General features: G+C 46.0%; 8 protein-coding genes across 8 annotated transcripts; 4 read left to right on the top strand and 4 right to left on the bottom strand.

Moving 5' to 3' along the window:
- Positions 1-215: 215 nt before the first annotated feature.
- LOC104298449 (histone H2A type 2-C) lies at positions 216-620 on the top strand. The gene has a single exon (XM_009898515.2). The coding sequence runs from the start codon at positions 231-233 to the stop codon at positions 618-620; it is 390 nt and encodes a 129-aa protein (XP_009896817.1). The 5' UTR covers positions 216-230.
- Positions 621-1610: 990 nt separating this feature from the next.
- Positions 1611-1931, bottom strand: LOC128897871 (histone H4). Its single transcript, XM_054167991.1, has one exon. It carries the CDS (start codon positions 1920-1922, stop codon positions 1611-1613), a length of 312 nt encoding a protein of 103 aa, XP_054023966.1. The 5' UTR covers positions 1923-1931.
- An 8736-nt stretch (positions 1932-10667) lies between these two features.
- Positions 10668-12485, top strand: LOC128897866 (histone H1.01). Its single transcript, XM_054167981.1, has one exon. The coding sequence runs from the start codon at positions 11025-11027 to the stop codon at positions 11682-11684; it is 660 nt and encodes a 219-aa protein (XP_054023956.1). The 5' UTR covers positions 10668-11024; the 3' UTR covers positions 11685-12485.
- Positions 12486-12682: 197 nt separating this feature from the next.
- Positions 12683-13109, bottom strand: LOC104298452 (histone H2A-IV). The gene has a single exon (XM_009898518.2). The coding sequence runs from the start codon at positions 13098-13100 to the stop codon at positions 12711-12713; it is 390 nt and encodes a 129-aa protein (XP_009896820.2). The 5' UTR covers positions 13101-13109; the 3' UTR covers positions 12683-12710.
- A 320-nt stretch (positions 13110-13429) lies between these two features.
- Positions 13430-13829, top strand: LOC104298454 (histone H2B 1/2/3/4/6). The gene has a single exon (XM_009898519.2). It carries the CDS (start codon positions 13449-13451, stop codon positions 13827-13829), a length of 381 nt encoding a protein of 126 aa, XP_009896821.1. The 5' UTR covers positions 13430-13448.
- Positions 13830-19053: 5224 nt separating this feature from the next.
- On the bottom strand, positions 19054-19546 carry LOC104298477 (histone H2A-IV). The gene has a single exon (XM_054167983.1). The coding sequence runs from the start codon at positions 19536-19538 to the stop codon at positions 19149-19151; it is 390 nt and encodes a 129-aa protein (XP_054023958.1). The 5' UTR covers positions 19539-19546; the 3' UTR covers positions 19054-19148.
- A 337-nt stretch (positions 19547-19883) lies between these two features.
- On the top strand, positions 19884-20291 carry LOC104298456 (histone H2B 1/2/3/4/6). Its single transcript, XM_009898521.2, has one exon. The coding sequence runs from the start codon at positions 19884-19886 to the stop codon at positions 20262-20264; it is 381 nt and encodes a 126-aa protein (XP_009896823.1). The 3' UTR covers positions 20265-20291.
- Positions 20292-21059: 768 nt separating this feature from the next.
- Positions 21060-21440, bottom strand: LOC104298455 (histone H2B 1/2/3/4/6). Its single transcript, XM_009898520.2, has one exon. The coding sequence runs from the start codon at positions 21438-21440 to the stop codon at positions 21060-21062; it is 381 nt and encodes a 126-aa protein (XP_009896822.2).
- Between the last annotated feature and the right edge of the window lie 4871 nt (positions 21441-26311).

The raw sequence follows: 26311 nt of genomic DNA on the forward strand, positions 1-26311 counted from the left end.
TCTGATTGGCCGCGTCGAAGGCCGTCGGAGCTACTCCCGTCTCCATTGGACAAAACGGGATTCGCGTGACCATTGGGTGCACTCTCCCCGATACGAGCCAGAGCCAATCAGAAGCCGGAGAGCGCGCAAGGGGAAGAGCTATAAAAGGCAGGCTCGCGAGCTTAGGGAATCCATCTGCTTTTCTTTAGTGGTGGTGGAGCTGCTTTTGTAGTTCGGTTAAAAGCTGAAGCATGTCTGGGCGCGGGAAGCAAGGCGGGAAGGCTCGGGCCAAGGCCAAGTCGCGCTCCTCACGGGCCGGCCTCCAGTTCCCCGTGGGCCGCGTCCACCGACTGCTGCGCAAGGGTAACTATGCAGAGCGAGTGGGTGCTGGAGCCCCGGTGTACCTGGCGGCCGTGCTGGAGTACCTGACTGCTGAAATCCTGGAGCTGGCAGGCAACGCTGCTCGCGACAACAAGAAGACGCGCATCATTCCCCGCCACCTGCAGCTGGCCATCCGCAACGACGAGGAGCTGAACAAGCTGCTGGGCAAGGTGACGATCGCTCAGGGTGGGGTGCTGCCCAACATCCAGGCCGTGCTGCTGCCCAAGAAGACCGAGAGTCACAAGGCAAAGAGCAAGTAAAGTGGGCCCGGTTAACCTTGCCGAGCGCAGCAACGAAACCCAAAGGCTCTTTTCAGAGCCACCCACTTTTTCGTGAAAGAGCTCGAGTTGCTTTCCAAGTGGGTGCTGTGGGGGTGCATTTGTTAAGGCCATGAAAGCCGGGCAGTAAGAGGTTTCTGTTCTACAGTTACTGAAGTCTCAGTTGTGCCGGCTGTTTCAAATCCGGACGAAAAGTCTGGGCCCTGCACCTCCGCCCCTGCCGCAGTCTTGTGCGGTTGTTCCCACAGGTTGGAAGGGAAACAAGATTGGTAGAAGGGTTGCAGTGCCCGAGAGAGGGGCTAGAGAGCATAAGTCTCTCAGATCCAGTGTCCCGTACGGTCTTTTTGAAAGAGGGAGCTTAACCCGTTCACAGCCGGAGCGTCGGCCGAGTTAGGCCTTTGTACCCTGCCCAGGAAAGTACACCCCGCCACCTGAATGAACTTAGCTTAGCCTGTGCAATTCCTCAGCTTGAGGCATAAGGAGGCAGGTGAAAGGAAGCATCCGAAGCTGTGCAGTGGAGCGATTAAGCAGACAGAGACAGGTATTGTCTTTTTTTCCTATTTTGTTGTCTCGGGGGAAATGCTCCCTTGCCCGCCCCCCCCCCCCCCCCCCCCCCCCCCGTGTTTTTTTTTTTCCTGATGCAAGCCACTGAAGGCCTGAGTGTTGCAATTGCCAGGAATTCCTGACACAGCAAGGTTGGCTGAGAGGACCTGTCGGTAAAGCAGGCGCAGAAGACCTGCGAGCAGCAGTAGACTTAATGAAACAAAAGCCGAAACACAAGCGTATCCACAAAGCAGCCAAAAAACTGGGGAAAGATCCCCAAGACTAAGGAACACACGTGTGCAAATAATAAAGCATAGTGGGGACAAAAGAAAACGAACCCGACATCATGACGCAGCTCTTTCGAAAGAAAATGTGGGTGGCTCTTAAAAGAGCCTTTGGGTTTTCAGAACGGTCCAGGAACACACAGCTTTAACCGCCAAAGCCGTACAGGGTACGTCCCTGACGCTTGAGTGCATAGACCACGTCCATGGCCGTCACGGTCTTTCTCTTGGCGTGCTCAGTGTAGGTCACAGCATCACGGATCACGTTCTCCAGGAAGACCTTCAGCACTCCGCGAGTCTCTTCATAGATGAGGCCAGAAATACGCTTGACACCTCCGCGGCGAGCCAGGCGGCGGATAGCTGGCTTGGTGATGCCCTGGATGTTATCACGCAGCACCTTGCGATGGCGCTTAGCGCCTCCTTTGCCGAGCCCTTTCCCGCCTTTGCCTCTGCCAGACATACTGCAGCTTGCACTGTCGAAGCGATGAATCTCCCACCGCGGCGCGGATTTTATGCGTGTGGGTCCGACCTGTTTGGGAGCAGGGGAGGGGACGGCTGGCGGGGGTGGGGCCTGTGCCGCTGTTCCTTTCCGTGGGCCCGGAGAGGCGGGGCCTTGGCCCTCCGCTTCTCTCGGGCACCTCCCCTAGGTCCCACTCAGTTTCGCTGGGTCCCTCTCTTGTTTCCGCCTCCTCCTCGCTTGCTGTCCTTCAGCTCCGTTGCCTCTGTAACGCCATTTTCCGGCTGATTTCCTTCCGGGCGGGACGGCCTTGCACAGGTCTTCCCTCTTTTGGGGGGCGATCGCGGCTCTGCGAAAGGACCCAGTGGTGCTGCGGCCCCGATGAGCTTTGTGAAGGTCATTCAGGCCGTGTCTGCACTCCCAATGTCACATTGCAAGGACTCAACTGTACTACTGAGACCCAGCTGCTAAGTGGAAGAGCTAACAGGTCACCTCTGCTGCCTTACACTACTATTTGGCTTATGCTGTAAAGCATCTGGAAAATCATGGCTGTGCCTTCACCTGACACCTGAAAGAAGTATACTTGTTTTTCACAGAGCTGGCTATGCCTGATTCTCATGCTGTAGCATCATTGAGGAGTCCCCAAAGGGCTACTAACTGGATTAAAAGTACTCATGCATATGAAATGTACAACAAAAAACATTAAGTTAGCTCCATGAATGTATACCTGTGTGTTTTCAAAGGCCTGATGTCATTCACAGTGAATAGATACTCTTTCATGCAGTATGTTTTCCTTTCATTACTCATTGCCAATGACATCTTTTATTGTAGTATGACTTGATAATTCCAAAAATCGGTCATCATGACTCCTAAACCCATACCCCATTTTGCTGACTATCCTTTCCATTTTCCCTTATCCTAGCTGGGGCTTACTGGGCATATGAGATTAGCAAAATTCCAATATGGAGTGTTTGCCTGTCCTCATCATGGCTGAATACACAAAATTATCCAGAAAGGGAGAGGAGATCCTTTCAGAAGGAAGCATTCAGGCAGGTCTTCATAAACTCTGACAACCCTTTGTCTCATTGATACTGACATTTGCTTCTGCCTTGGTCACAATCTCTCCAGGAGGGAAGGTTTGAGTGATGGAACCTAAATGTATAAGGCTGAGGTAATTATTTGCCAGTACCTGTCAGCTCTGATATTTTATATAAGACTGTCACTGCCTGACCCTGAAAATGGATTTGTTTTCCTCTGTTTTTTCAGCAGTGCATTGATGATAACCAGGTGACACTGCTACCCTAGAGAGTAGAAGGTGACCAAAAAACCCTCCCCATAGATAATACAAACCAGAATGTTAGAAGAATAAATGCACATTGTAAGATGAAAGACAGGGGGGGGAAACCAAAACAAATGGTTTTAAAGGGTAAGAAGCTTTTCTTTTCATTAGTGTCAAATGCAAACAAGTATTAGTGTCCCCACTCAGTGCTGTGACTGACAGAGGAAACCCTTAAAATCTTTGTATGTTTTCAAGCATGTCAAGGCCTATTTCCTTCTCCAGAATTAGTAAAACAAGCACAGATTACACATTTTCCTCCTTTTAGGCTTTGGTTAGGATTTTTTGTGTGTGTTTGGGTTTTTTTGTGGTTATTTTTCTGGGTTTTTTGATTGTTTGGTGTTTTGTGTGTTTGTCTTTCTTTTGGTTTCTTTTAATTTTGGGTTGGTTTATTGGTTGGTTGGCTGTTTTTCCCCACAGGTAGATGTTTATATGAATAAATGTGCATTAGATCTGGACAGTCAATGTCAGAATTACTCAGCTGTTTGCCTTGCTGATCAGCAGGCCCTTTTCTCACCAGGCCTGGATAATTTTGCCTATCCAGTTTCCTTTTGTGCTGGTGTCCTCTATGTCACTTTGAGTAAATCCAAACTCCCACCTAGTTTCCCTTTACTTACCACCTCTATATAACAGGAAACAGGCTGGTTTTAATGCCTAGGTGCTCACTTGTTATTCTGCTCTTTAGTCATCCATCAATTCTTCCTTCATTCATGCACTGATCAACCAAAACTTGGTTTTGCATTTTCAGTTCCATACCAGGAAAAAACAAACAACATATCTTGCTCAGGACAACCATGATTTAGACTTAATTATGGAAATCCATCTTTCTGGGACAAGAGCATGCAAAGCAAGTTGTACACAAAATAGGTGAAATACATTCTTCTTGAATGTACCTGCACTGTATTCTCATAATCTTATGAGCCTGTGAAGCCACACTACTGAATTCCTGACTGCCTGATAGCAGAAGTAAGGAGTGACTGCCCTCATTTGTATATTGTGTGACAATCTGGACATCAACTGTCCCCTCTAGTACCACAGCAGTCTGGATGACATCCTAACCAGGGACAGCACCACTCTGTCACCATCTTAGCATAGAACAGACTTATAGGATGTACTGGGTTGGAAAGGACCTCTAGAGGTCATCTAATCCAACCCCTCTACGGTAAGCAGGGACATCCACAACCAGATCAGGTTGTTCAGGCCTGACCTTAAAGGGGCCTCCACCACCTTCCTGGGCAAACTGTTCCAGTGTTCCACCACCCTCATAGCAAAGAAATTCTTCCTAATATGCAATCTATATCTACCCTGCTCTAGTTTAAAACCATTGCCCTTGTCCTAGTGCTACATGCTCTTCTAGACAGTCCCTCCCCAGTTTTCTTACGGATCCCCCTTCAGGTACTGGAAGGCCACTATAAGGTCTCCTTGGAACCTCTATTCTCCAGGATCAACAACACAAACCCTCTTAGCTTGTTGTCACAGGAGAGGTGCTCCAGCCCTCTGATTACTTTTGTGGCCCTCCTCTGGACCCTCTCCATCAGGTCCATGTCCTTTTTGTGTTGAGTGCCCCAGAACTGGACACAGTACTCCTGGTGAAGTCTCACTAGAGCAGAGTGAAGTGACAGAATCACCTCTCTCCATCTGCTGGCCATGCTGCTTTTGATGAGGCCCAGTATGTTATTTGCCTTCTGGGCTGCAAATGTGTGTTGCTGGCTCATGTCCAGCTTCTTATCCACCAGCACCCCCAAGTCATTTTCCACAGGGCTGCTCTTTATCATATCCTCTCTGACCCTGCATTGATAATTGAGAATGTTCTGACCTGAGGTGCAGTATCTTGCACTTGGACTTATTGAACCTCATGAAGTTCACCTAGGCCTAGTTCTCCAGCTTATCCAGGTCCCTCTGTGTGACATCCTGTCCCTCTAGCATACTGACTGTATTGCTTGGCTTCATGTCATCTACAAACTTGCCGAGGGTGCAGTTGATCCCACTGTCTATATCACTGGCAATGACATTAAACAACACTGGTCCCAGTACAGACCCCTGAGGGACACCACTTGTCACCTGTATTCATCCAAGCATTGAGCCATTGACCACTACCCTCTGGATGTGACCATCCAGCCAATTCCTTACCCACCAAACAGTCTACCCACTAAATCCATATCTTTCCAGATAGAAAGAATGATGTCATGGGCCACTGTGTCAAAGGCTTTGCAGAAGTCCAGACAGATGACATCTATTGCCCTTCCCTTATCTAATGATGTAGTGACTTCCCTGTAGAAAGCTACTAGATCAGTCAGGTAGGACTTGCCTTTAGTAAAGCCATGCTGGCTGTCTTGTATCACTTCCCTGTTCTCTGTGTGCCTTATCAGATCTTCTTATGGACTGCAGATCTGCAAAGCATCTACTGTAAAAAAACATAAGCTAAAGCACTCTGAACAGCTCTTCAACACTTTTTATCTCCCTTCTATGGGATGACAACCAGCCTATACTGCTGCCACCCCACTGCTATTTTATGGTACTCCTGCTCTAGAAAGATGGCACAAACAGCATTATCTGGAGCCAGAACCTGCTTTACCTCCACACCTCTGAGGAAAACCGGCAAGGCAGTATCACTTAATGAGAGCATCTTCACATGGTGTGTGACACAGTGCTTTGGCTCTCATTGATGGCAGAAAATCAGCCTACACAGTGTCTGGGTGCCACCATCACTGCCCGAGTGGCAAAAAATGGCTTGCCTGTTAACCTAAATGTATGTGGAAGCCCCATCAGTGCCTGGGGTACCACCAGCCAGGGAAATGGTGGACTGCAAACCAGCTGTGCATGCACACATGGCTATGGCTACAGGGAGAATGTGAATTGGTCACACATCACAGAATCAGAGAATGGTAAGGGTTGGAAGCGACCTCTGAAGGTCATCTAGTCCAAACCTCCCTGATAAAGCAGGGTCACCTAGGCCAAGCCACACAGGAACATGTCTAGGTGGGTTTTGAAATTCTTCAGAGAAGGAAACTCTAAAACTTCTCTGGGCAGCTTCTTCCAGTGCTCCATCACCCTCACAGTAAAGAGGTTTTCCATCATGTTGAGGTTGAATTTCCTGTGTTCCAGTTTGTGTCCCTTGCCCCTAATCCACACCATTGAAAAGAGACTTGTCCCATTATTTTGGCATCTACCCTTACGGTATTTGTAAATGTGGATCAGATCCCCTCTCAGACTTCTCTTCTTCAAACTAAATATCTCCAGGTCTCAGTATCTCCTCATAAAACAAATGTTCTGTGCCTTTAATCATCCTTGTACCCCTCTGCTGGAGCTTCCAGTAGTTCCCTGTCTCTCTTGAACTGGTCAGCCCAGAACTGGACACAATAATAAAGATGAGGCCTCACTACAGCAGAGTAGAAGGACAGCAGAAGCTCCCTCTACCCGCTCCCAGATCATTCCCTGTCTCTAAGCACTGTTCACAAAGAGCACTGGCACATGAGTAGGAAAGAGTGGAGAGCAGAAAGCATACAGAAGTGACAGGGTGCTGGGGGAAAAGTGGGCTTCTCACCATAGATTTTTTGATATCCAACTGTGGGAATCTTTTCTTTGCTTGTGTGTGAGAAAAGTAAAAGTGTGTTAACTTGGTAAATTCCCAAACAGTTGTTCTGGGAAGAGTTTTCCCCTACTGAGTTTTTGGTGCTTTTTTATTTGTTTGTTTTCTTTCTTTGTTTTCTTTTCCTTTCACTTTCCATGGAAGGGCATTTCCCCCAGTGCCTCCTAACTATGGACATATCTAGGTTTTGGACAATAGGTTTTCAATTCCCAAATTACATGCCATGTCTATAATGAAGGGAAGCCACAATAGTTGCCCCAACCCCTAACCAAAAGTACAGGGAGGAGTGTTCAGCATTCCAGGAAGCTGAGTCTCTGGGGACAGTCATCTATTGCTCTACCCTATTTGCCTTGCCCACTACAGATGCTTGGCCATATGCTGGATTAAAAAAGGCCTTGTGTGGCCTTAGTACACTTAGGAGGAGTCTTACCAATGGCAGGAACAGGAACATCAACATTATGTAGGTAGAGACTTGTTTGCTGGGCTGCAGCAAGTTTGCAGTTTAGTAGGTTAGCTAAGGGTTAAAAGCTGTTAAACTGTGCTGGCTGGTTGGATCACATGAATTATTACATTTGTAACTCAGATGAAGGATGAAGTTGCTGAAGGCAAGTAATACATGGGTGTAACACTGTATTAGGAGTGTAATCAAGGTTGCAGGGAGTATTTACACCTCTTTCCTGTGGAACAGGTATGTAGGAGTGTAGCACATAATGTAAAGGCCCTCATGTAAATCTCGCTGGAAATTGTTGCTTTAAGGTTAGAGAGGGGCTGAGGTGCAGGGGCTTATCAGCTGTACTACCTCCAGCTGTCCAAGAATGACTGAGCATGGTCTTGCCTACAAGGGGGTAGAAGCCTGTCAGGACATTTGTGTGGCTAGCTCTCATGGTAATGCTTCCTTTAAAAAATTGCTTGAGAAGAACAACTACTGTGCTACCTCCCATTACTGCAAACATATCTAAATATAACCCAGACCTCATTTTCTTAGGAACAAGTACTGGCAGATCCTAAACTGGAGATGAGAATGTTTGATAGCTCTCAGGTGTAGTGCCAGCCCTTGGCTGCGGTTCATACATCTTGTTTATGCCAAGAGGTCTTAACAGATATCTGCAGAAGTTGGACAGGCCTGAGTATCTGAAAGGAAGTGACTTGCAGGGTTCAGATTGCAGTCTTGCGTAGGTTTGTGATGTAGTGTGACCTGCTGCTGTGTCCATGAGGTGAGAAGGACTGAAGTCATTGGGATGTAGCAGGCACTACGGTGATGGCCTCGTCCTAAGTATCTCTAGAGATCCTGATATCATTCTCCTCCTCTCAGTGAATGACAAATTCTACCTCCTTCCAGTCTCATTGGGAAAGTCAAACTGCATGTCAGTCTATGTGGAGCCTTCTCTATGAAGCCATTCTACAAAATCCTACACCTCAACCAGAATTAATGCCTTTTCTCATTTACTCAGCTGGAGGTGAATCTGCCACTCCTGCCTTTTCTAATAAACCTTCACCAATTTTTTTTCTTTGCCTGAGTATCTGTGTCTGTTCCTGCTGTGACTGCAGAGCAAACTGTTCGAAAATTGCCAAATGTGCCTTCACTTTCCTAAAAGTTGTTTCTGCACATTTGTGTTCCAAACAATGGCTCTACACCTCTGAAGTTATTTTCTGTCTTTGCCACAAAGCTGTTAAAAAATAATCTAAATTAAAATCATAGCTTCTGTCTGTGTCATGAAGTTTCTGAATTTATTACAGTTTATTTTAAGGTAATAGATGGCAACATTCGGAGATCAAAAATTGCCGTGAGTATTATTAGATGTCCTCTGTTGGGAATAGAGAGAGGGTAGCAACTGCTGGGACAAAACTGATGGTGGCCATTTTAGCCACCTCATTTTCTGTCACCAATAAATGAGAAGTAACAATCAGTGAAGCCACAGCAAGGGGCTGGAGTATTCAAATCTCCTCCAGTGAAGATTACTGTGGTAAACATGTATGAGTTCAAAATAACAGGATTAGAGAAGCAGATAATGTGAGTTGCTGAGTTGTCATTTGTGATTTACACTTTTCTCTGTCTCTATGCTATGAAGTGTATTGGTAGCTGCTTACATGGCATCTCCTCTCAACGTTACTACTTTATTTCACTATGTAAAGTCATTAGAAAGTCACATTCATAATGTACAAACATGTCTAGGATATAGACTTCATATATATATATATAAACACTTAGATTTTTATAATATGGGGCACTATATCTTCAATACCCACATGCAGTACAATTTATTTAAGTTCTGTATCCTTATTTCATATTATGCCACGGTCACAAACAAGACCTTGACATTTCCAGTTTAATTCATCTCTCTCTCAATTATCTTCTCACTGAAGCACTACAGAGCTCAGGTGCACTTTTCCTGCAACATTTTTTCTGCTGTTTCTTTTTTTTTTGTTTTGTTTTTTTTCATCTAGAGACTTCAATTTCTCCCCTCATTGCATTTATTCATGATTTCATAGTCAGTGAGCCCAAATTTTACATCAAACAGGAATGGTTGCTTATTTTATATGCTTTTACTATTTACAATTTAGCCGTTGCAAATGAAACAATGAGGAGGAAAGAGGATTACATTTACTCTAAACTACCTTATTTATATGATCTGAAATTTTGGTTGTGAATATGTACTTAAATACTCTACTCACGATATACACATTATCTGGTAATATCAAAGGAAATCAGAGGACAGGGCTGAAGTGCAGTCTTTGTGATTCTTAAATCAAAAGGCAATGGATAATGCAATAGTTTATAACCAAGTACAGATTAATGAAATATTATTCCAGGGTTCAGTTCTGTTCAGCATATTACATCATCTTCCTCCAGCTATCAAGCTTGAATTCTTCCTGGTTCTTTAGGAATGACCTGTGGCCTACCTCTCCCCTTTTTGAAATTCAGATTATCACAAAGTGCTCTGGTTTTATCCTAACAATATTTCCTCATTTCAGTGAGGATTGTAAAATGCAAAAGGATGAATCAGATGTTTTTTTCTGTGGAGTGGGAAGAGGATTTCAGAGTTGGCATTAGATAAACCTTTGTGTAGCTATAATGTGTGAGATGAGTGAGAAAAAACCCAAAACCAAACACAAAACAACACCCATCAGTAATGCTACTTTAAATTTTACAACTATTAGAGAAAATACATGACAAGACAATACTCTCTGAGAAGGAAGACCATAACTATTGCTATACTAGTCCTTGCACTTCTTAAATTACTAGAGAGACAAAGATGATTTCAGTAAACATCATCAGAACTTTAGGAGCTTGCTTTCTCTTACAAAACTGCAGTTTTTTGACATCAAATGATGGTTTCCTTGAAAGTAACATGCAACACGAAAAGCAAATAGTTTGATTTACTTAATAATTGTTATAGAAATTCGTGTGGGAAACAAACAAAAGGAAGAAAACACCCAACACAAGGTAGCAGGCTAAGTTTGCCTCCCTGCTACTGAAATTCCAGGAAGACAAAATAAAACAACTGTTTGTTCATAAATGTCCAGATATAAACACATTGCTTATGGTTCTCTAAAAAGTGCAATGGGAGGTTGTACGAGACATTATTTCACTAGACTTTAGCGTTTTAGAAGGTAAAACACATGGTCAAAGGAACCGGTTCTTAATCCATATTCAGAGCTGAAAGAGAGAGTTTGTGTTACTTCCTCCTCTTCAAAATCAATTTAAACTGTCAAAATAGCTGTAAATCGGCAGGTTCCAACTTTGACCTCAAGAAAACCCTCTAAAGAATCAGACTGAGTCGTTTCTGTAACATTTATGTCAAAAGGAAATTTTTAATTTGCAAGGAAAAACAAAAGTTTCTCTCTTCAGAGGTCTCTCCAGCAGCAGCACACGGGATTTATCGCTTCTCCTTTAACTCACTTCGCGTGTTTGCGGCTGGAAACTCTCCCGAACGCAAGTACCTGCTCTTCTCCTCCCTCACCGGGGAAATGGGGCGATTTGGTGGCAGAAATTCCGAGGAAAATACACTTTTGTTAGTCCAAAGAAACACAAATCGAGCACACCGAAGAGCTCCCCGGCCGTGCAGTGGGGCGGGCTCTGCAACGCACCAATCACGGCGCGGCTCCTCTCTAAAAATACGAGCATCTGACCCGCGCCAGCCCAATTGTGTTCGCCTGCTCCGCAGAGGACGCTGCTACCATGTCCGAGACCGCTCCCGCCGCCGCCCCTGATGCGCCCGCGCCCGGCGCCAAGGCAGCCGCCAAGAAGCCGAAGAAGGCGGCGGGCGGCTCCAAAGCCCGCAAGCCTGCGGGCCCCAGCGTCACCGAGCTGATCACCAAGGCCGTGTCCGCCTCCAAGGAGCGCAAGGGGCTCTCCCTCGCCGCGCTCAAGAAGGCGCTGGCCGCCGGCGGTTACGATGTGGAGAAGAACAACAGCCGCATCAAGCTGGGGCTCAAGAGTCTCGTCAGCAAGGGCACCCTGGTGCAGACCAAGGGCACTGGCGCCTCTGGTTCATTCCGCCTCAATAAGAAACCTGGAGAAGTGAAGGAAAAAGCTCCTAAGAAGCGTACGGCCGCGGCCAAGCCTAAGAAGCCGGCGGCCAAGAAGCCTGCCAGCGCCGCCAAGAAGCCCAAGAAAGCTGCAGCTGTGAAGAAGAGCCCCAAGAAGGCCAAGAAGCCGGCGGCTGCTGCAGCTAAGAAAGCGGTCAAGAGCCCCAAGAAAGCGGCTAAGGCAGGTCGGCCCAAGAAAGCAGCAAAGAGCCCGGCCAAGGCAAAAGCGGTGAAGCCCAAAGCAGCCAAGCCAAAGGCGGCTAAGCCCAAAGCAGCCAAGGCAAAGAAAGCAGCAGCCAAAAAGAAGTAAATTATCCCAGAAGAGTCCTGCTCTACGTACCCATTTTGTTATCCAACGGCTCTTTTAAGAGCCACCCACACTTTTCCCTAAAGGAGCTGAGACACTGACGTCGTCAGTAACCTGCAGCAAAGATCCAGTAATTCGTAAGTCGTCAGAGGTCCATTGTATCTTTTTTCTTTTTCCTCGCTACAGTTACCGAAAGAAAAGCTAACGAGCCCGGTATAACGCGGCGGCTTTAGGGAAGTGTAGACTTTGACGTGTTTGGTTATTTTTCTGACGAGTAATCGGTTTGATTACCAGGAAGCAATGTTTTATAATAGCGATTTGATAAAAAAAAGAGGGGTGTATGGTGGGGTTTTTGTAAGGATGTATTTTTTAACAAAAGTAATGCAAGGCACGCTACTACTGAGCCATGTCTAATCTGTTGTATTGTTTCTCCTAAGGTGTATCTTTAAATAGACTTATCCATGTGGGGGAGAAGGGGATGGGTTTCCTTAATGACGCGAAAATAGCCAGCGGCTCTTTTATTCTCGATCAGAAAGAAAAAAGAGCTTTAAGTATTGAAAAAACCCGCCCTGCCCAAGGATTGGCCAGAGGAGAGCCCGGCCTGCTCTCCTTCCCCCCTACACACCCCCCTTCCGCGAAGACGATTACACCTCGTATCTGCGGTGCTGTTTCAGCCTCTCGGAGACAGGAAGAAAACAGAAAGCATGAAGGGGTGGGGGAGGGCCGGGAGCTGTCACCGAAAGAATTCCCTTGTTTGCCTGGTTTCAGAACTGAACGGAAAATACTTCATCCCAGGAAGAACACGACTTTGTTAACAATACCATGGAAAGCGTTGCTACTATCACCGAACCAAAAATAGCGTTAATAAAAATGGAAAACGAAAAGATGAAACATGGGTTGAGTAATTCATATAAAACGGGTTAATTAAAATACGGATAACTGCTCTTTTAGGATTTTGTGGGTGGCTCTGAAAAGAGCCTTTGGGTTATTTACTCTGGAAGAGACAACTTTGTCGCCTCTCCTTTGTGTTCACTTGGCTTTAGCCTTATGGCTGTCGGTCTTCTTGGGCAGCAGCACAGCCTGGATGTTGGGCAGCACTCCGCCCTGCGCGATCGTCACCTTGCCCAGCAGCTTGTTCAGCTCCTCGTCGTTGCGGATGGCCAGCTGCAAGTGGCGGGGAATGATGCGCGTCTTCTTGTTGTCGCGGGCAGCGTTGCCTGCCAGCTCCAGGATTTCAGCCGTCAGGTACTCCAGCACGGCCGCCAGGTACACCGGGGCGCCGGCACCCACTCGCTCCGCGTAGTTGCCTTTGCGCAGCAGGCGGTGAACACGGCCCACGGGGAACTGGAGACCGGCCCGTGAGGAGCGCGACTTGGCCTTGGCCCGAGCCTTCCCGCCTTGCTTGCCGCGGCCAGACATCTTCACTTGCTCGTAGCTAGAACAAGCTCCCGGCAGCAATACACGCGAAACAAACCGGGCTGCCCAGCTATAGCCCCGCTTTCCCGCCTCGTCCTTTCGCTGATAGGCTGAAAAGTAGGTCTTCTCAAAGTAACCAATGAGAGGAAGGATCGTATTTTGACCAATCAAAAATGGCTATGTGATTGTTGTGACGTGTCTTTGAGTTCTGACCAATGAAAGTGTGAAGTTAGGATTCTTTTCATTTGCATAAGGCAGGCTATAAAAAGTACCACACGGCTGACGTTTGCATTCGTCTTTGCGCTTCTGCTACCACCGTTACTGTCGCGTCTGAGACTTACATCTGTTGCCATGCCTGAGCCGGCCAAGTCTGCTCCTGCGCCCAAGAAGGGCTCCAAGAAAGCGGTGACCAAGACCCAGAAGAAGGGAGACAAGAAGCGCAAGAAGAGCCGCAAGGAGAGCTACTCCATCTACGTGTACAAGGTGCTGAAACAGGTGCACCCCGACACGGGCATCTCCTCCAAGGCTATGGGCATCATGAACTCCTTCGTCAACGACATCTTCGAGCGCATCGCCGGCGAAGCCTCTCGCCTGGCGCACTACAACAAGCGCTCCACCATCACCTCGCGGGAGATTCAGACGGCCGTGCGGCTGCTGCTGCCCGGGGAGCTGGCCAAGCACGCCGTGTCTGAGGGCACTAAGGCTGTCACCAAGTACACCAGCTCTAAGTAAACTGCATCCTTACCTAGATTTACTCGACCCAAAGGCTCTTTTAAGAGCCACCCACTTTTTCAATAAAAGGGCTGAAGAGTCAAGTTCTAAAAAAGTTTCATGTTTTTAGTGTTACTTCTTAGTTTATGGTTATATGTTTGGTTTGTGCGTTATTAGTAGAAGGATAAATGGGCTTCTGTGTCCGATTTCTAGTCAGGTGGTTGCTGCCAAAACCACAAAAAACCCAAGTTCATCGTAATTACTCTATCTACCACTTGATGGTGCTATTTTGTGGGAGAAGTCAGAGCTGCCTGTATGTATCCCTTGTAGTGTAGCAAAATTTTATGTAGTAACAAAGTGACATTTACCTCAAGAAGCTCTTATCAATATTCCCCTTAATAAAACAACAGAGAAGTCTATTTTTACAACTAGCCTGGGGTGCAGAAGCAAAAGGGCTCTGCTGTGAAAATTAAAGTTAGGGTAACTTAAATATCTTCATGTTTTTGGAGTTTTTTTAATAGTTGTGCTGTGTATGTGATTTTGTTTTTTTTTGGAGTTACTTGAGTTTATGAAGTCAGACTCTAGAGTCTAGTCTTAAGAAATTATAATGCCTCAGTCAAATTAATGGCATAAGTACAGGAATGGTCTGGTAGGCGTGAAATGATATTCACCCTCCCTTTGTGTTTTTAATTGAAAGGTGACTATTTTCTACTAAAGCAGTCACAGGAAGGAGCTGTGCAATTTGCTGTGAAAATTGCATGCACAATTTAATTACTTTTAAAAATTGCTGAAGATAAGGAACCTAGTGGTGTTACTCTGCTGCAAGGAAGCATGTACAATGTTTAATGGCCAGCAATTTGGGGGGAATTTTGGTGATGAGTTTATCGTATGGCTGCAAATCAACCCTGAAGTCTTTTGGTCTCAAACAACAGGCTCATGAAAGCCTTCACTAAAAAAAAAAATATTGCTTATCATTGCTTCTTCCAGTCTCAGTAAGAATGATAAGGCAATACCAGGGGGCTATAATGTGAATATGGCATTTCTATCTGCACACATCACCAGGTCTGATTCTACTGCATCCGCTATTTTCTAGCAGTTCTGAGGCCAAAGTCTCTGAAAAGAGAAAAGGAAAACTAAGTACCACAGAAAATTTTGTTTACTTGGGGTTTTTTATTATTAGTATTTTAATCAGAGGTAAAAGTAGTAGGATACAGGCTCTGTGAGAATAGTAAACTTTAATCTCACAGGAGGATGTACATTCAAAATTAATTCAGCAAATTCTGTGAATATAAAATCACCTGGCAGCATATTCTTTCACACTGTTCTTTAATGCACTTTCCTATTTAGTTCAAAGCAAAATTCTTTGCACCCTTAGATCCATTCTACTCAGAAGACATGGATGGACTTTTCCAACCTTAATAATTCTATACCATCACTCAGCAACAGTAAGATGTCACAGTGCTCCAGGGGGCCTCACAGCAGCCTTCTAGAACCTGAAAGGGGCCTGCAAGAAAGCTGGAGATGGACTTTTTGCAAGGGTTTGTAATGGCAAGACATGAGGTAGTGGCTTTAAGTTGGAAGAGGGTATATTTAGACTGGATATTAAGAAGAAATTCCTTACAGTGAGGGTTGTGAGGCACTGGAACAAATTGCCTATGGCGTGGGGGTTGGAACTAGATGATCTTTAAAGTCCCTTGCATTCTATAAATCTATGAATGTCTGCTCAGCTACTTATGAAATAATTTTTTCTAATGGCCAGAGACTGCAATTACTAAACACACAGGGGGAAATTATTGCCATGTTGATTTCTTTTCAAATTTCAATAGAGAAGAATATATTTCAAAGTAGTTAGCACCAAGAGTGAAAGCATTAGGTGCAACTAGGGAAAAAGACTTGGCCTTTTATACGTCTTGATATAATGCTTTTGCTCAGTAATGAAAATGGTCATGATTTAGATTTTAAAGGAAGAACTTGCATCCTTATACTCCAAAAAAAAAAAAATGGTCTTGGGTTTGTATTGTATGAGAACAGAGTGCTGCTCAAGACATGATGCACATCTCACTGGAGAAGATAGATGGAAATGCAGCTTGGAAAATCTCTTCCCCTTTCCCAGCTCACATACCTGCAAGGAAGGAAGAATCATTGCAGTAGGCATGGGCAGTTTTTTTCTCTAGACTGAGTTGACAGAACCAGAGGTGTACGTAGGTGGAAAGAGGTTTTTCTGGGTTTGGATTTCTTTGGTGTCTGCAAAGAACTAAATTGTTTGATGGCCTGTCCTTTTGGAGGGGTTATTCTGAAAGCATTCCTTGCCAAAAGTTATTCCGTGAATCACAAAGGCTCTTCCTTTCATTTTTATATTTTTTTTAACACAGAAAAGATAAAGAAGGAATTCTGGACATACTGGCATTTTAAAACTACAAAATAAGTAGTTTGTTTGTGAAAGGAATAAAGTTGTATCAGGACATCTTGAGATTTTTAGCACCAGTAAAATCCACACCCCCCTTTTTTTTTTGTACTTGCTGTCCTACTTGCATTGAATGTAGATTTTTGTACTTGAAAATAGGAAAATGGAAGACAGCATACAATAGAATAGGCTGAAATCTGTACTTTTGATAGAGGATCTTGCACCACCCTTGTGTAGGATAGAAGTCATGACAAAATGCATGTGGCTCTTTTATGCATCCCCTTTGGGTTTTGTAGCAAGTAATAGCTCCTGGAATGCAAAGCAATCTGAACACTAAACATAATAAAGTTGGTTTTACCTTGTGCACTTGGGGTACAGAAAGGTTAGCATCTTTAATGACCCCCACTTGTAAAAGAGGACAAGAATGACACAGCCTCGATCATTTTTACACTTTGCCATCTTTACATGAAGCTATAGCATCTTGTTCTCCAAGCACCAGCAGACCAGACTGACTGCAGCACATGCAAACCTGATTGCTAGTTTATCTGAATTAGTTCCACCCCCTCTGTGCAGTAGCATTTAAACTCTGCCTTCTGAAATTGTTGGGAAAAAAGCCATGAAAGAAGTGAACTGCTCACATGGATGTAAGGTAGATATATTTAGCTCCTCAACCAATAATAAATGACACAAAAAAACCCCTGATGGAATGTGTTATGTGCTGTACTTCAGGCTTATGCTAGCAGTTTTTAATTGTATGTTTTTTGAGGGGGCAAAAACTATGAGTTTCTAAAATGTTAATGATCAAAGTGACTAACCCTTTTTGTAACACGCTGATGACAAACACTTTTTCTCCACACCCCCTTCCATCTTTGCACTCTTTTCTACCTGAGAACATTTGCTTGAAAGACAGCATTTCTCACCACCCTTCTGAAACGGCAGAGTATAAAGTGGCACTTACCTTATCAGCAACCGGCCTGAAAGGGTGGGGGAATCTGTTGGGAGGGGCCTCCTAGCCAGAGGTGGTGCACTCCCTTTTGGCAGGCCTCCCTGAGCCCCGGCCCATTGTTGCTGTGGAGTTGCTAAGTGATCCCATTCACACGGGCTTGGGGAGGCAAAATTCCCCTTCTTCCTTTTTCACCACCGTTTGCACCGTCCTAGTCCATCCTGCTCTTATAAAACCGAATTAATGCCAAAGAAAGAACCCAGAATCTGCTTATAGGAAATAGCAAGTGTTCCTTAAGAAATACATATATGCATTTTCAACTTTGATGCACTCACCCCGTTTTGCAAGAAATCATGCAATGGTTTGGATTAGAAAGGATCGTCTAGTTTCAAACCTCCTGCCACGGGCAAAGACACCTTTCACTAGACCAGCTTGCTCAAGGCCCCGTCGGACCTGGCTTTGACCACTTCCAGGGCAAGGGCATTGATTTTCCTGGGTAACTGCTTTCAGTGTCTCATCACCCTCACTATAAAGAATTTCTTCCTAATAACCAGTCTAAATCTACATCTATGGGTTTGATAAACCACATCTACTGAAGTATCTGACACTGCAATAGTGGTTTAGTGGTGGACTTGGCAGTGATGGGTTAACAGTTGGACTCTACAGTAATCTCAAAGGTCTTTTCCAACCTGAACAATTCTTGTGGCCAATGACATCCCAGCCTGTATCAGGAATAGTGTGGCCAGCAGGAAAGTCGTTCTGCCCCTGTACTCCACAATGGTTAGGCCACACCTTAAGTCCTGTGTCCAGTTCTGGGCCCCTTAGTTTAGGAAAGATGTTGAGTTGCTGGAACATGTCCAGAGAAGGGCAACAAAGCTGGTGAAGGGTGTTGGAGCACAAGCCCTCTGAGGAGAGGCTGAGGGAGCTGGGGTTGCTTAGACTGCAGAAGAGAAGGCTCAGGGATTTTCAAAGGATCCTTCCATATTTTCTCCTTTTTTTGCTACAATGCCCAGTGATTCCAGTGTGCAGTTGACAAAACTCATTATGTAGAAGAGATAGAGAGGGGAATGAGACTTTCTTCCCTTGCTGATGAGTGAGCTTATTAATCAGTTTTAAGAAAGTTACACTCAGTCAAGACCAGGCCCCAAAATTATCTTAGTCAGGACTTTCTTGCATGATAGCATTAAAAAAGCAGCAATAGAGGGAAATTAACACGGGGCCTGAAGCAACGAACATCCCTCCTATTGCGAAAGAATTGTGTCAGGGTCGCTGCCAGTACCGCGTGATTTCTTTAGAGCCATTTGGGTTTTTTTCTTCCTTAACCACCACGCCCACCCCTTTCCCACCCCAGGCCACCCCCTCCCCCATTCCCCCGCTCTGTATGCTTTGCAAAGTCGATGCTGGGGTGGAAAGCAAACTCCATATTAACCAGTTGTAATTCTGACCAGCTGTTCCTTAATACTAGCCAATAGAACAGAACAAATCTAGATTGACAGGAAAGCCTTTGCTCATATTGCCTCTATAAAGAGCTACAAAGAGCACCCAGAACAGAACCAGTTTGCTTAATAGGAGATGCAATGTTTACTCTAATACCATACATGAAAGCGAATTACACACTGAAAGTGCCCAGACTTACTCAGAAAATACTTTAATAAAGATAAAATTATAGCTGTTAAAGCAACGGGGAACTAAATTGTAACTTCTTGGTGTAATAAACCATGTATTTTTAAGCAGCATTTAGATTAATACAACGTCCTGCCTCCCACACCCACTCCCCAAAGCAAACAAAACACGAAAAAAGTAAAACCGAGCAAAAAACGCAGGAGAGCTAGGGCAGGCACTTTGAAACTCCACGAGTTTTTGCAACAGCTCACTAGAAACAAAAATATTAAGAGTGATTCAACCTTTTTTGATTACTGTGGGCGGCTCTGAAAAGAGCCTTTTTGGTTTTTTTTTTTTGTCTGATCTGCCTCCGATTCAATCCTAGTTGAGCTCACTTGGCTTTAGCCTTGTGGCTGTCGGTCTTCTTGGGCAGCAGCACAGCCTGGATGTTGGGCAGCACTCCGCCCTGCGCGATCGTCACCTTGCCCAGCAGCTTGTTCAGCTCCTCGTCGTTGCGGATGGCCAGCTGCAAGTGGCGGGGAATGATGCGCGTCTTCTTGTTGTCGCGGGCAGCGTTGCCTGCCAGCTCCAGGATTTCAGCCGTCAGGTACTCCAGCACGGCCGCCAGGTACACCGGGGCGCCGGCACCCACTCGCTCTGCGTAGTTGCCCTTGCGCAGCAGCCGGTGAACACGGCCCACGGGGAACTGGAGGCCGGCCCGTGAGGAGCGCGACTTGGCCTTGGCCCGAGCCTTCCCGCCTTGCTTCCCGCGTCCAGACATCGCAGCGATGACACAAACAATACACAACCGCACAAATACCAAGTTGCTCCCAAGCCTCGACCGAAGCTTATGTACTTCTGGAGTGGAGCGGCAGCAGCTGTGATGATTGGCTACGGAAGAGGCCCTGTGTCGGCAGCCAATAGGAATGCGAATCGAGAGCTGGCCAATAGCAGAAGCAAGCACGGCGTGTCGACAGCCAGTCGAACTTCCAACCAATGGGGATGTGTCCCTGACGAGCCGCTGGGTACTCAGCGCTGCTATAAATGAGGAGACCGAGCGCACTGACAATATCCGTTTCTTGCTTAGTTTCGTTTGTTGCTGAGGGAAGGAGCTGCGTCTGCTGCCATGCCTGAGCCGGCCAAGTCCGCTCCTGCGCCCAAGAAGGGCTCTAAGAAGGCGGTGACCAAGACCCAGAAAAAGGGAGACAAGAAGCGCAAGAAGAGCCGTAAGGAGAGCTACTCCATCTACGTGTACAAGGTGCTGAAACAGGTGCACCCCGACACGGGCATCTCTTCCAAGGCCATGGGCATCATGAACTCCTTCGTCAACGACATCTTCGAGCGTATCGCCGGTGAGGCCTCTCGCCTGGCGCACTACAACAAGCGCTCCACCATCACCTCGCGGGAGATCCAGACGGCCGTGCGGCTGCTGCTGCCCGGTGAGCTGGCCAAGCACGCTGTGTCCGAGGGCACCAAGGCTGTCACCAAGTACACCAGCTCCAAGTAAATACCTGGTCAAAAGACTTGTTTAAACCCAAAGGCTCTTTTAAGAGCCACCTACTTCTTCAGTAAAAGAGCTGTAATTCCTCTGTTTTAGTTGTTAGTAATACAATATCAAGCGTTGTCTCCCACCCAACCAATTAGTAAAAACTAAATCGGTAAGAATAAGTTGTCCCTATATTGTTTCAGTAGGGCTTGCTTTTCCCTACTGATCTCGGACATTACCAATAAGTCTTTGCCTTTTACGGTCTTGAGAGCTGCTTTGAGTGATGGCGGTTTGTAAGGCACTATCTATCCACCACCCTTTTCAATGCTGTTGTTCAGCCAAAGTCTGAAATGAGAAAAAGGAAAAAAGTTATTGTACTTGGTCTCGCCAAATCAGGATGGTTTCAGCACTCGTCAATTCCTTCCCCATTCTCGTGAGACACAGTCATATAACAAACATTTAGTTCTTGCTTTTTTTTTTTTTTTTTCCTTAACCGGAATTCTTATTTACATTAATGGTTTGAGGACACATACTAATCGCGCCTCAAGTGCGATTTCTTGGTCCCTGCTGCCCCCTCATGGGAGTTTCCAAATTTTCTTTTTGTGGTTTATATCAGGTTAAGACCTTGGACACAGGAAAAAACTACAACCGGTGAAAAACTGGTGCTGGAGGAAATTATGACAGCGAGACTTAGGAGACAGAAAAATTAAGTAATAGTAGAAAAATGCCAGTGACAAAGCCCTTCAAGTGAAAGAATGGGTGGCTCTTAAAAGAGCCTTTGGGTGAATCAAATCTGGCTGCGAGTGCAGAGACAGCTTACTTGGAACTTGTGTACTTGGTGACAGCCTTAGTGCCCTCGGACACGGCGTGCTTGGCCAGCTCACCGGGCAGCAGCAGCCGCACGGCCGTCTGGATCTCCCGCGAGGTGATGGTGGAGCGCTTGTTGTAGTGCGCCAGGCGAGAGGCCTCACCGGCGATACGCTCGAAGATGTCGTTGACGAAGGAGTTCATGATGCCCATGGCCTTGGAAGAGATGCCCGTGTCGGGGTGCACCTGCTTCAGCACCTTGTACACGTAGATGGAGTAGCTCTCCTTGCGGCTCTTCTTGCGCTTCTTGTCTCCCTTTTTCTGGCTCTTGGTCACTGCTTTCTTGGAGCCCTTCTTAGGCGCAGGAGCAGACTTGGCCGGCTCAGGCATGGCAGCAGACGCAGCTCCTTCTCTCAGCAAGAAGCAAAGCGAACCAAGCAATGAATACTGTCACAGCTCCCGGTCTCCTCTTTTATAGCCGCACAGCGCCGCGCCTTTTCTCTTTTAAACCTTATCCGCCCCGCCCCCGTGAGCCAGCAATCTGAGATCCGCGACAAAGAGGAGGAGTTTTTCTCCTGGCACCGCGGTCGGATCAGAGCGATTTGTGGAAAGGAGTAACTCTGTTTGTCATCGGCACAGATCCTCTGTGTGTCGTCTGAAGAAAAGGAATGCGAGTTCTGTGTGGCACCGAGAGGTGGCATTGCCGCGGGGTCCTGAGCCACGGGTCCGGTGGTGCATAACGATGGACTGTTTAAGGGGAGCGAAGCGATGCATGTGTATTTGGCCTCAGGGCGATAGGTTTCAGGAAGGCATGGACCAGCGTTTTTGTGGGAGAGTGAGAGTAACAGTTTGAGGGGCACGGAGCTATGTGTTTTAGAGGAGATGTGGTTTTAGTTCAGGGTGTAGCGTGTTTTGAGGGGACCTGAGCGATGCGTTATCTGCGAGGCACTGAACTCTGCGTGTGTCCAGCAATAAGGGTGTTAAGATTGGCGTCGCAAAATGATGCCTTTTGTGGGCGACACAGAACGAAGGCTGCTTTATACAGATGGCAGTGTGTGCGTGAAGGGGTACGGAGAGATGTGCGTGTCCATAGGGAATGGAACGATACGTGTATAGGGGAATAAAGGAGCGATATGTTTATCATGAGAAGAGAGATTACAAATGCTCAGGGCGATGAGAATGTAGAGGAGGACAGGAGAGATATCTTTGACATCCAGTGCGTAGTGATGGGAGTTACTTCGGGGAGCGAAGTGGTATGTGTGCATAGAGGAGGAACCGAGCGATATGTGCGACTGTTAGGTGATGTATTCATTACTCGGTGCAGATCGATAGGAATGTCTTCGAGGAGAGGAGAGAAGAGCTGTGTTTCCTTCGTCACGGAACGATGCGTTGCTCGGTGATGCTTGCATCGTGAAGTGGAAATCTAAAGCGTGTCTCTGGGTACAGTCTTTTTCTCGAGCAGAGTGTGATGAGTGTTTCGGTGACACTCGGCGTGAGGCGTGTGTCGGAAACATTCTGTGTTCGTGTTCGTGTATGTTATGGTCAACACGTTAAATAAGTGAAGGATGTGTACACCAAACAGAACAGTGTGTCGGGATACAGCAGCGCGTTGTTGAGAGAAGCGATCTCCATGATCACTGTAACGAGTGTTTCCTATTGAGACCCCCGAGCACTTGCAAGGGCACGTTATATCCTCTCCTCTGGCTGGACGACATGGGAGTGAGTGTGTTGTGCACTGCACAAATGAATTTGTATTTGTCTCATCTGGCTCTTTCTTTCTGGAAGCATTCATGTCGGGGGGGGCAGTTACTTTCTGTTTCTTGCACCACTGCCAGCAACCCTAAAATGGAGCTGTCACACTCGTGACCCCTCACATTAACGTTAAGTGCGGAAACAGAGGGGTTTACCAGCTGTTTCCCGGCCGCTGTACCCCAACTGGCCCGCCCTGCCCAGGAGGAGCCGGCGTGGGATCAGCAGCAGGTCCTGCTTTGCTTCTGCTGTTGGTACTGAGGCTCGGTCTTGGCTGGACGTTGAGGGAAAAGCGATTGTACGCGGAAGTTTTTTAAATGTGGGAACTGCTTAAGTAAATTTCGTGGTTTATCCCGTATAGAAATATTAAGACTCCTCATACACCCCCCGCACCCCTAGTTCTTCCATTTGCTCGTGCCTAGAGCTGTTACGGAGCTCATTCGTACGGGAAACATCCACGAAAGGAAAAACCGAAAAGGACAGACGAAGAAGGGCGGGACGCGGGGGAGAGGTGGAGGAAAGTGGCACTGGTGGTGGTAATCTCCGTCCGGGCAGGCTGCGGTAGAGTCCTCGGAGCAGGAGCCTGCCCCTCGTTCCTGGTGCCACAGGCAAGCCGGCACAGGCAATGCGCCCTGCCTTAGCCTAAACTCTCCTCCCAGCCTGCACAAGAGGCAGATTAATCTAGGAGGAGCAGCCCTCCCAAACCCCCTTCCGTCATTATCACACACTCCTGTGCACAGATTTGGTATGGAAGCCACACTTCACCTAATTAATTAGCACATTTGATGTTGTTAATTGATTTTTCTAGGTGATACTTAGCTGTCTAAGAAGAATTTCATACAGACCTTTCAGACAGCAATAGTTAATAATAATGGAGGTAATACTTTGGCTTCAACTGGGGATGAAGTTTCTCTTCTCAGTGGTGTGATGAAGTGCCTTCTGTCCTCCAAAATATGACAAACATCACAGACTGAAACCAATATTTTACGAAGCAACTTAACATTCCCTTGTATATAATGAAGTCGCTTATTTCCAGGATATATTTTTTCTTGAGATGAAGAGAATGTAAATTGAAACCCTCTTTTTATTAGAGTCTTACAGATATATGATCTTTCTGCCATTTATTGCCTGCCAAAGTCTTCTCCCTAATGAATACTCTCGTGCACTGTATATTTTCTGGGAGAGAAGGCTTAAATGCTACGAAAAGCAATAGAGAGAAACAGCAGGAATCATCAGAAGGTGCGGTAAAAAATGAATAAATCATTAAATCCCAGTCAATATAAATCAGTTTTTCTTTAAGAGCTGCTTATTGTACTTTGCAAAGAGGCCAGAAGTGCAAGGGAACAAACCCAGAAGTGCTACAAAGGTCTTTCTAGACAGAAAATGAATTGTAGGGGAAAGTGGAAACTGGTTGCGCGGGGTGGATCTATCAGCTCTATGTTAAAGGCCATGGGAACCTCTTTAGGACAAAGAAAACTATTTGCACATCTGAAGGCAGGGATTTTAGCACCCTTTTGTTCTCGAAAACCATTGTCTTTCTGCAGGAGCAGCCCATGTTCTGTGCCTGCAGGAACAAAGATATTTAGCCATCCTGTCTCTCCGACCCTCTCCTAACTTTTTCTGTGCTTTCAAATGTTATGGGAAAAATGATTCCCTGAATACAGGTCGACATTTAGAAGCAGAGTCTTGGGTGTCGATTTCTTGCCATGGGAAATTCGACCCTGGGTGGTCAATGCAGAGCAAAAATGCTTTATTCATCATCACATTAAGTATGTACAGAGAGATTTCATTGCAGTTCTGCTTGTATTTCTGCATCGAATCGAACTCCGTTCCCATAAAAGAAAAACATGCTTGTTCCTAGGACCTTCTTTCTCCCTTTCCCTTTGCCACACTTGAAGATGACTTATGAGTATTTGCTGAAGTTAAATTACACTAAATACCGAATCTCCTCCTCTTTCAAATAACCATAATTTTACATATCTGTCCCCTACCTATTACTGGTGGTAGCACAGATATGAGGATTGAAGGAAAAATTCAACCACTTCCAAACAGTTCCTGAGACATCAACCTTCACAGCTTGATTGTTCACTTTTCTTAGCTCACCACACCACAACCTCTGGGATAATATGAGGGCAGGGTCCCCTTGGTTTGCATAAAGATGACCTATTGTTGCCTCGGAGTGATACAGTTCATTATTACTTTTGCTACCTTGAATATTGGCTACAAAGCATCATAGGTGTCAATAGGAGTGGCTATTGGCCTATTCTTTCTCTTCTCCTGTCCTTCCTATCCCTCACACATCTAAAGGTATGTAGTGTTAATTATTCCCTTTGTTTCACAAAAGCTGTTAAATATCAGCACTATCCCATCTCCACTCCTCTTCCTTAGGACCATTTCTTTCTCCTATCTACTATACATATATCATCCACCTTCTCCCTGCATCATCAAAGTGTATCAGTCCCTGATTTGTTACAATTAATTAAGATTTTGAGCTGTAACAACTTAGCTGAGGAACGTACTGAACATTGCTATGATGGCCTACACAGACAGAAGAAACTTCAGAAGAAGCTCTGCTGCTTATTTATCACAGCCTACAAGGAGGAAGAGTACCTTAGATGTGTTCTGCATCTGTAAGTAGTGCAAATGATTGCACTCCTCACAGACTTGTAGCATTGCTTCCACAGGTATTCTGAGCCAAGGCACTAGGCAGCTAGGAAGTGGCTCATCCACTCAGTCTCTGCCCATGCTGCCTACAGCAGTTCAGTTTGGCCACAAGATACAGGAACTATTACATGTTGTCATTTCTTATTTCACCCTCACAAAACCCAGACCCACACTACCACAGGGGCCAGACAGAGATCAAAATTAAAGTCTTCTCATCATTTTGAAATGCAAGTGAAAACTCGGCCACGTGCTGCAGCACCTTTTCTAAGGATTGTGGACTTCCTTGGAGAGGAAGCACCAGCATGTACCCCAGAGCCAGAAAAGCTGCTGTTCCCCAAGGTACAGGGAAGGGAACAGTAGTCCAGACATGCTGCAGTGGGAGAGCCTAGATAGTATGCACAAAGTGTGCAGGAGTAAAGGAAATGTCACAGTGACAGAGAAATATGTTATTTTGTGTGTTTCTGTTCTGCCCCAAATGTCTTGAATGTTTTCTTGAACAATTAGAGATATTAACATTTGAGATCCTTGGATATGTTGCCCAGGGATGTTGTGGATACCCCCTCCCTGGATGTGTTCTAGGCCAGGTTGGAAAGTACCTTGAGCTACCTGGTCTAGTGGAAGGTTAACACCATGGCAGGGTGTTAAGAACTAGGTGATCTTTAAAGTTGCCTCCAACCCAAAACATGATAAGAAATTAACAATAGCCAGAGCTTCTGTTCTATACATCTTTCTGGTTTTCAGCTTGTGCACACATTTCCCAGATATCTCATATTTTGTGTATGCTGTGACCCTTCCAGCTTATTAAAAGAATGAGCTAAGCAAAAGAAAGAGGGGTAACTGGCTGTTTT

Source organism: Dryobates pubescens, chromosome 15 (genome assembly GCF_014839835.1).
Source record: "Dryobates pubescens isolate bDryPub1 chromosome 15, bDryPub1.pri, whole genome shotgun sequence".
Taxonomy (NCBI): Eukaryota; Metazoa; Chordata; class Aves; order Piciformes; family Picidae; genus Dryobates; species Dryobates pubescens.

Bases quoted from the DNA above. Each gene is read 5' to 3' on its own strand.
- LOC104298449 (XM_009898515.2), top strand. From the start codon at position 231: ATGTCTGGGCGCGGGAAGCAAGGCGGGAAGGCTCGGGCCAAGGCCAAG.
- LOC128897871 (XM_054167991.1), bottom strand. From the start codon at position 1,922: ATGTCTGGCAGAGGCAAAGGCGGGAAAGGGCTCGGCAAAGGAGGCGCT.
- LOC128897866 (XM_054167981.1), top strand. From the start codon at position 11,025: ATGTCCGAGACCGCTCCCGCCGCCGCCCCTGATGCGCCCGCGCCCGGC.
- LOC104298452 (XM_009898518.2), bottom strand. From the start codon at position 13,100: ATGTCTGGCCGCGGCAAGCAAGGCGGGAAGGCTCGGGCCAAGGCCAAG.
- LOC104298454 (XM_009898519.2), top strand. From the start codon at position 13,449: ATGCCTGAGCCGGCCAAGTCTGCTCCTGCGCCCAAGAAGGGCTCCAAG.
- LOC104298477 (XM_054167983.1), bottom strand. From the start codon at position 19,538: ATGTCTGGACGCGGGAAGCAAGGCGGGAAGGCTCGGGCCAAGGCCAAG.
- LOC104298456 (XM_009898521.2), top strand. From the start codon at position 19,884: ATGCCTGAGCCGGCCAAGTCCGCTCCTGCGCCCAAGAAGGGCTCTAAG.
- LOC104298455 (XM_009898520.2), bottom strand. From the start codon at position 21,440: ATGCCTGAGCCGGCCAAGTCTGCTCCTGCGCCTAAGAAGGGCTCCAAG.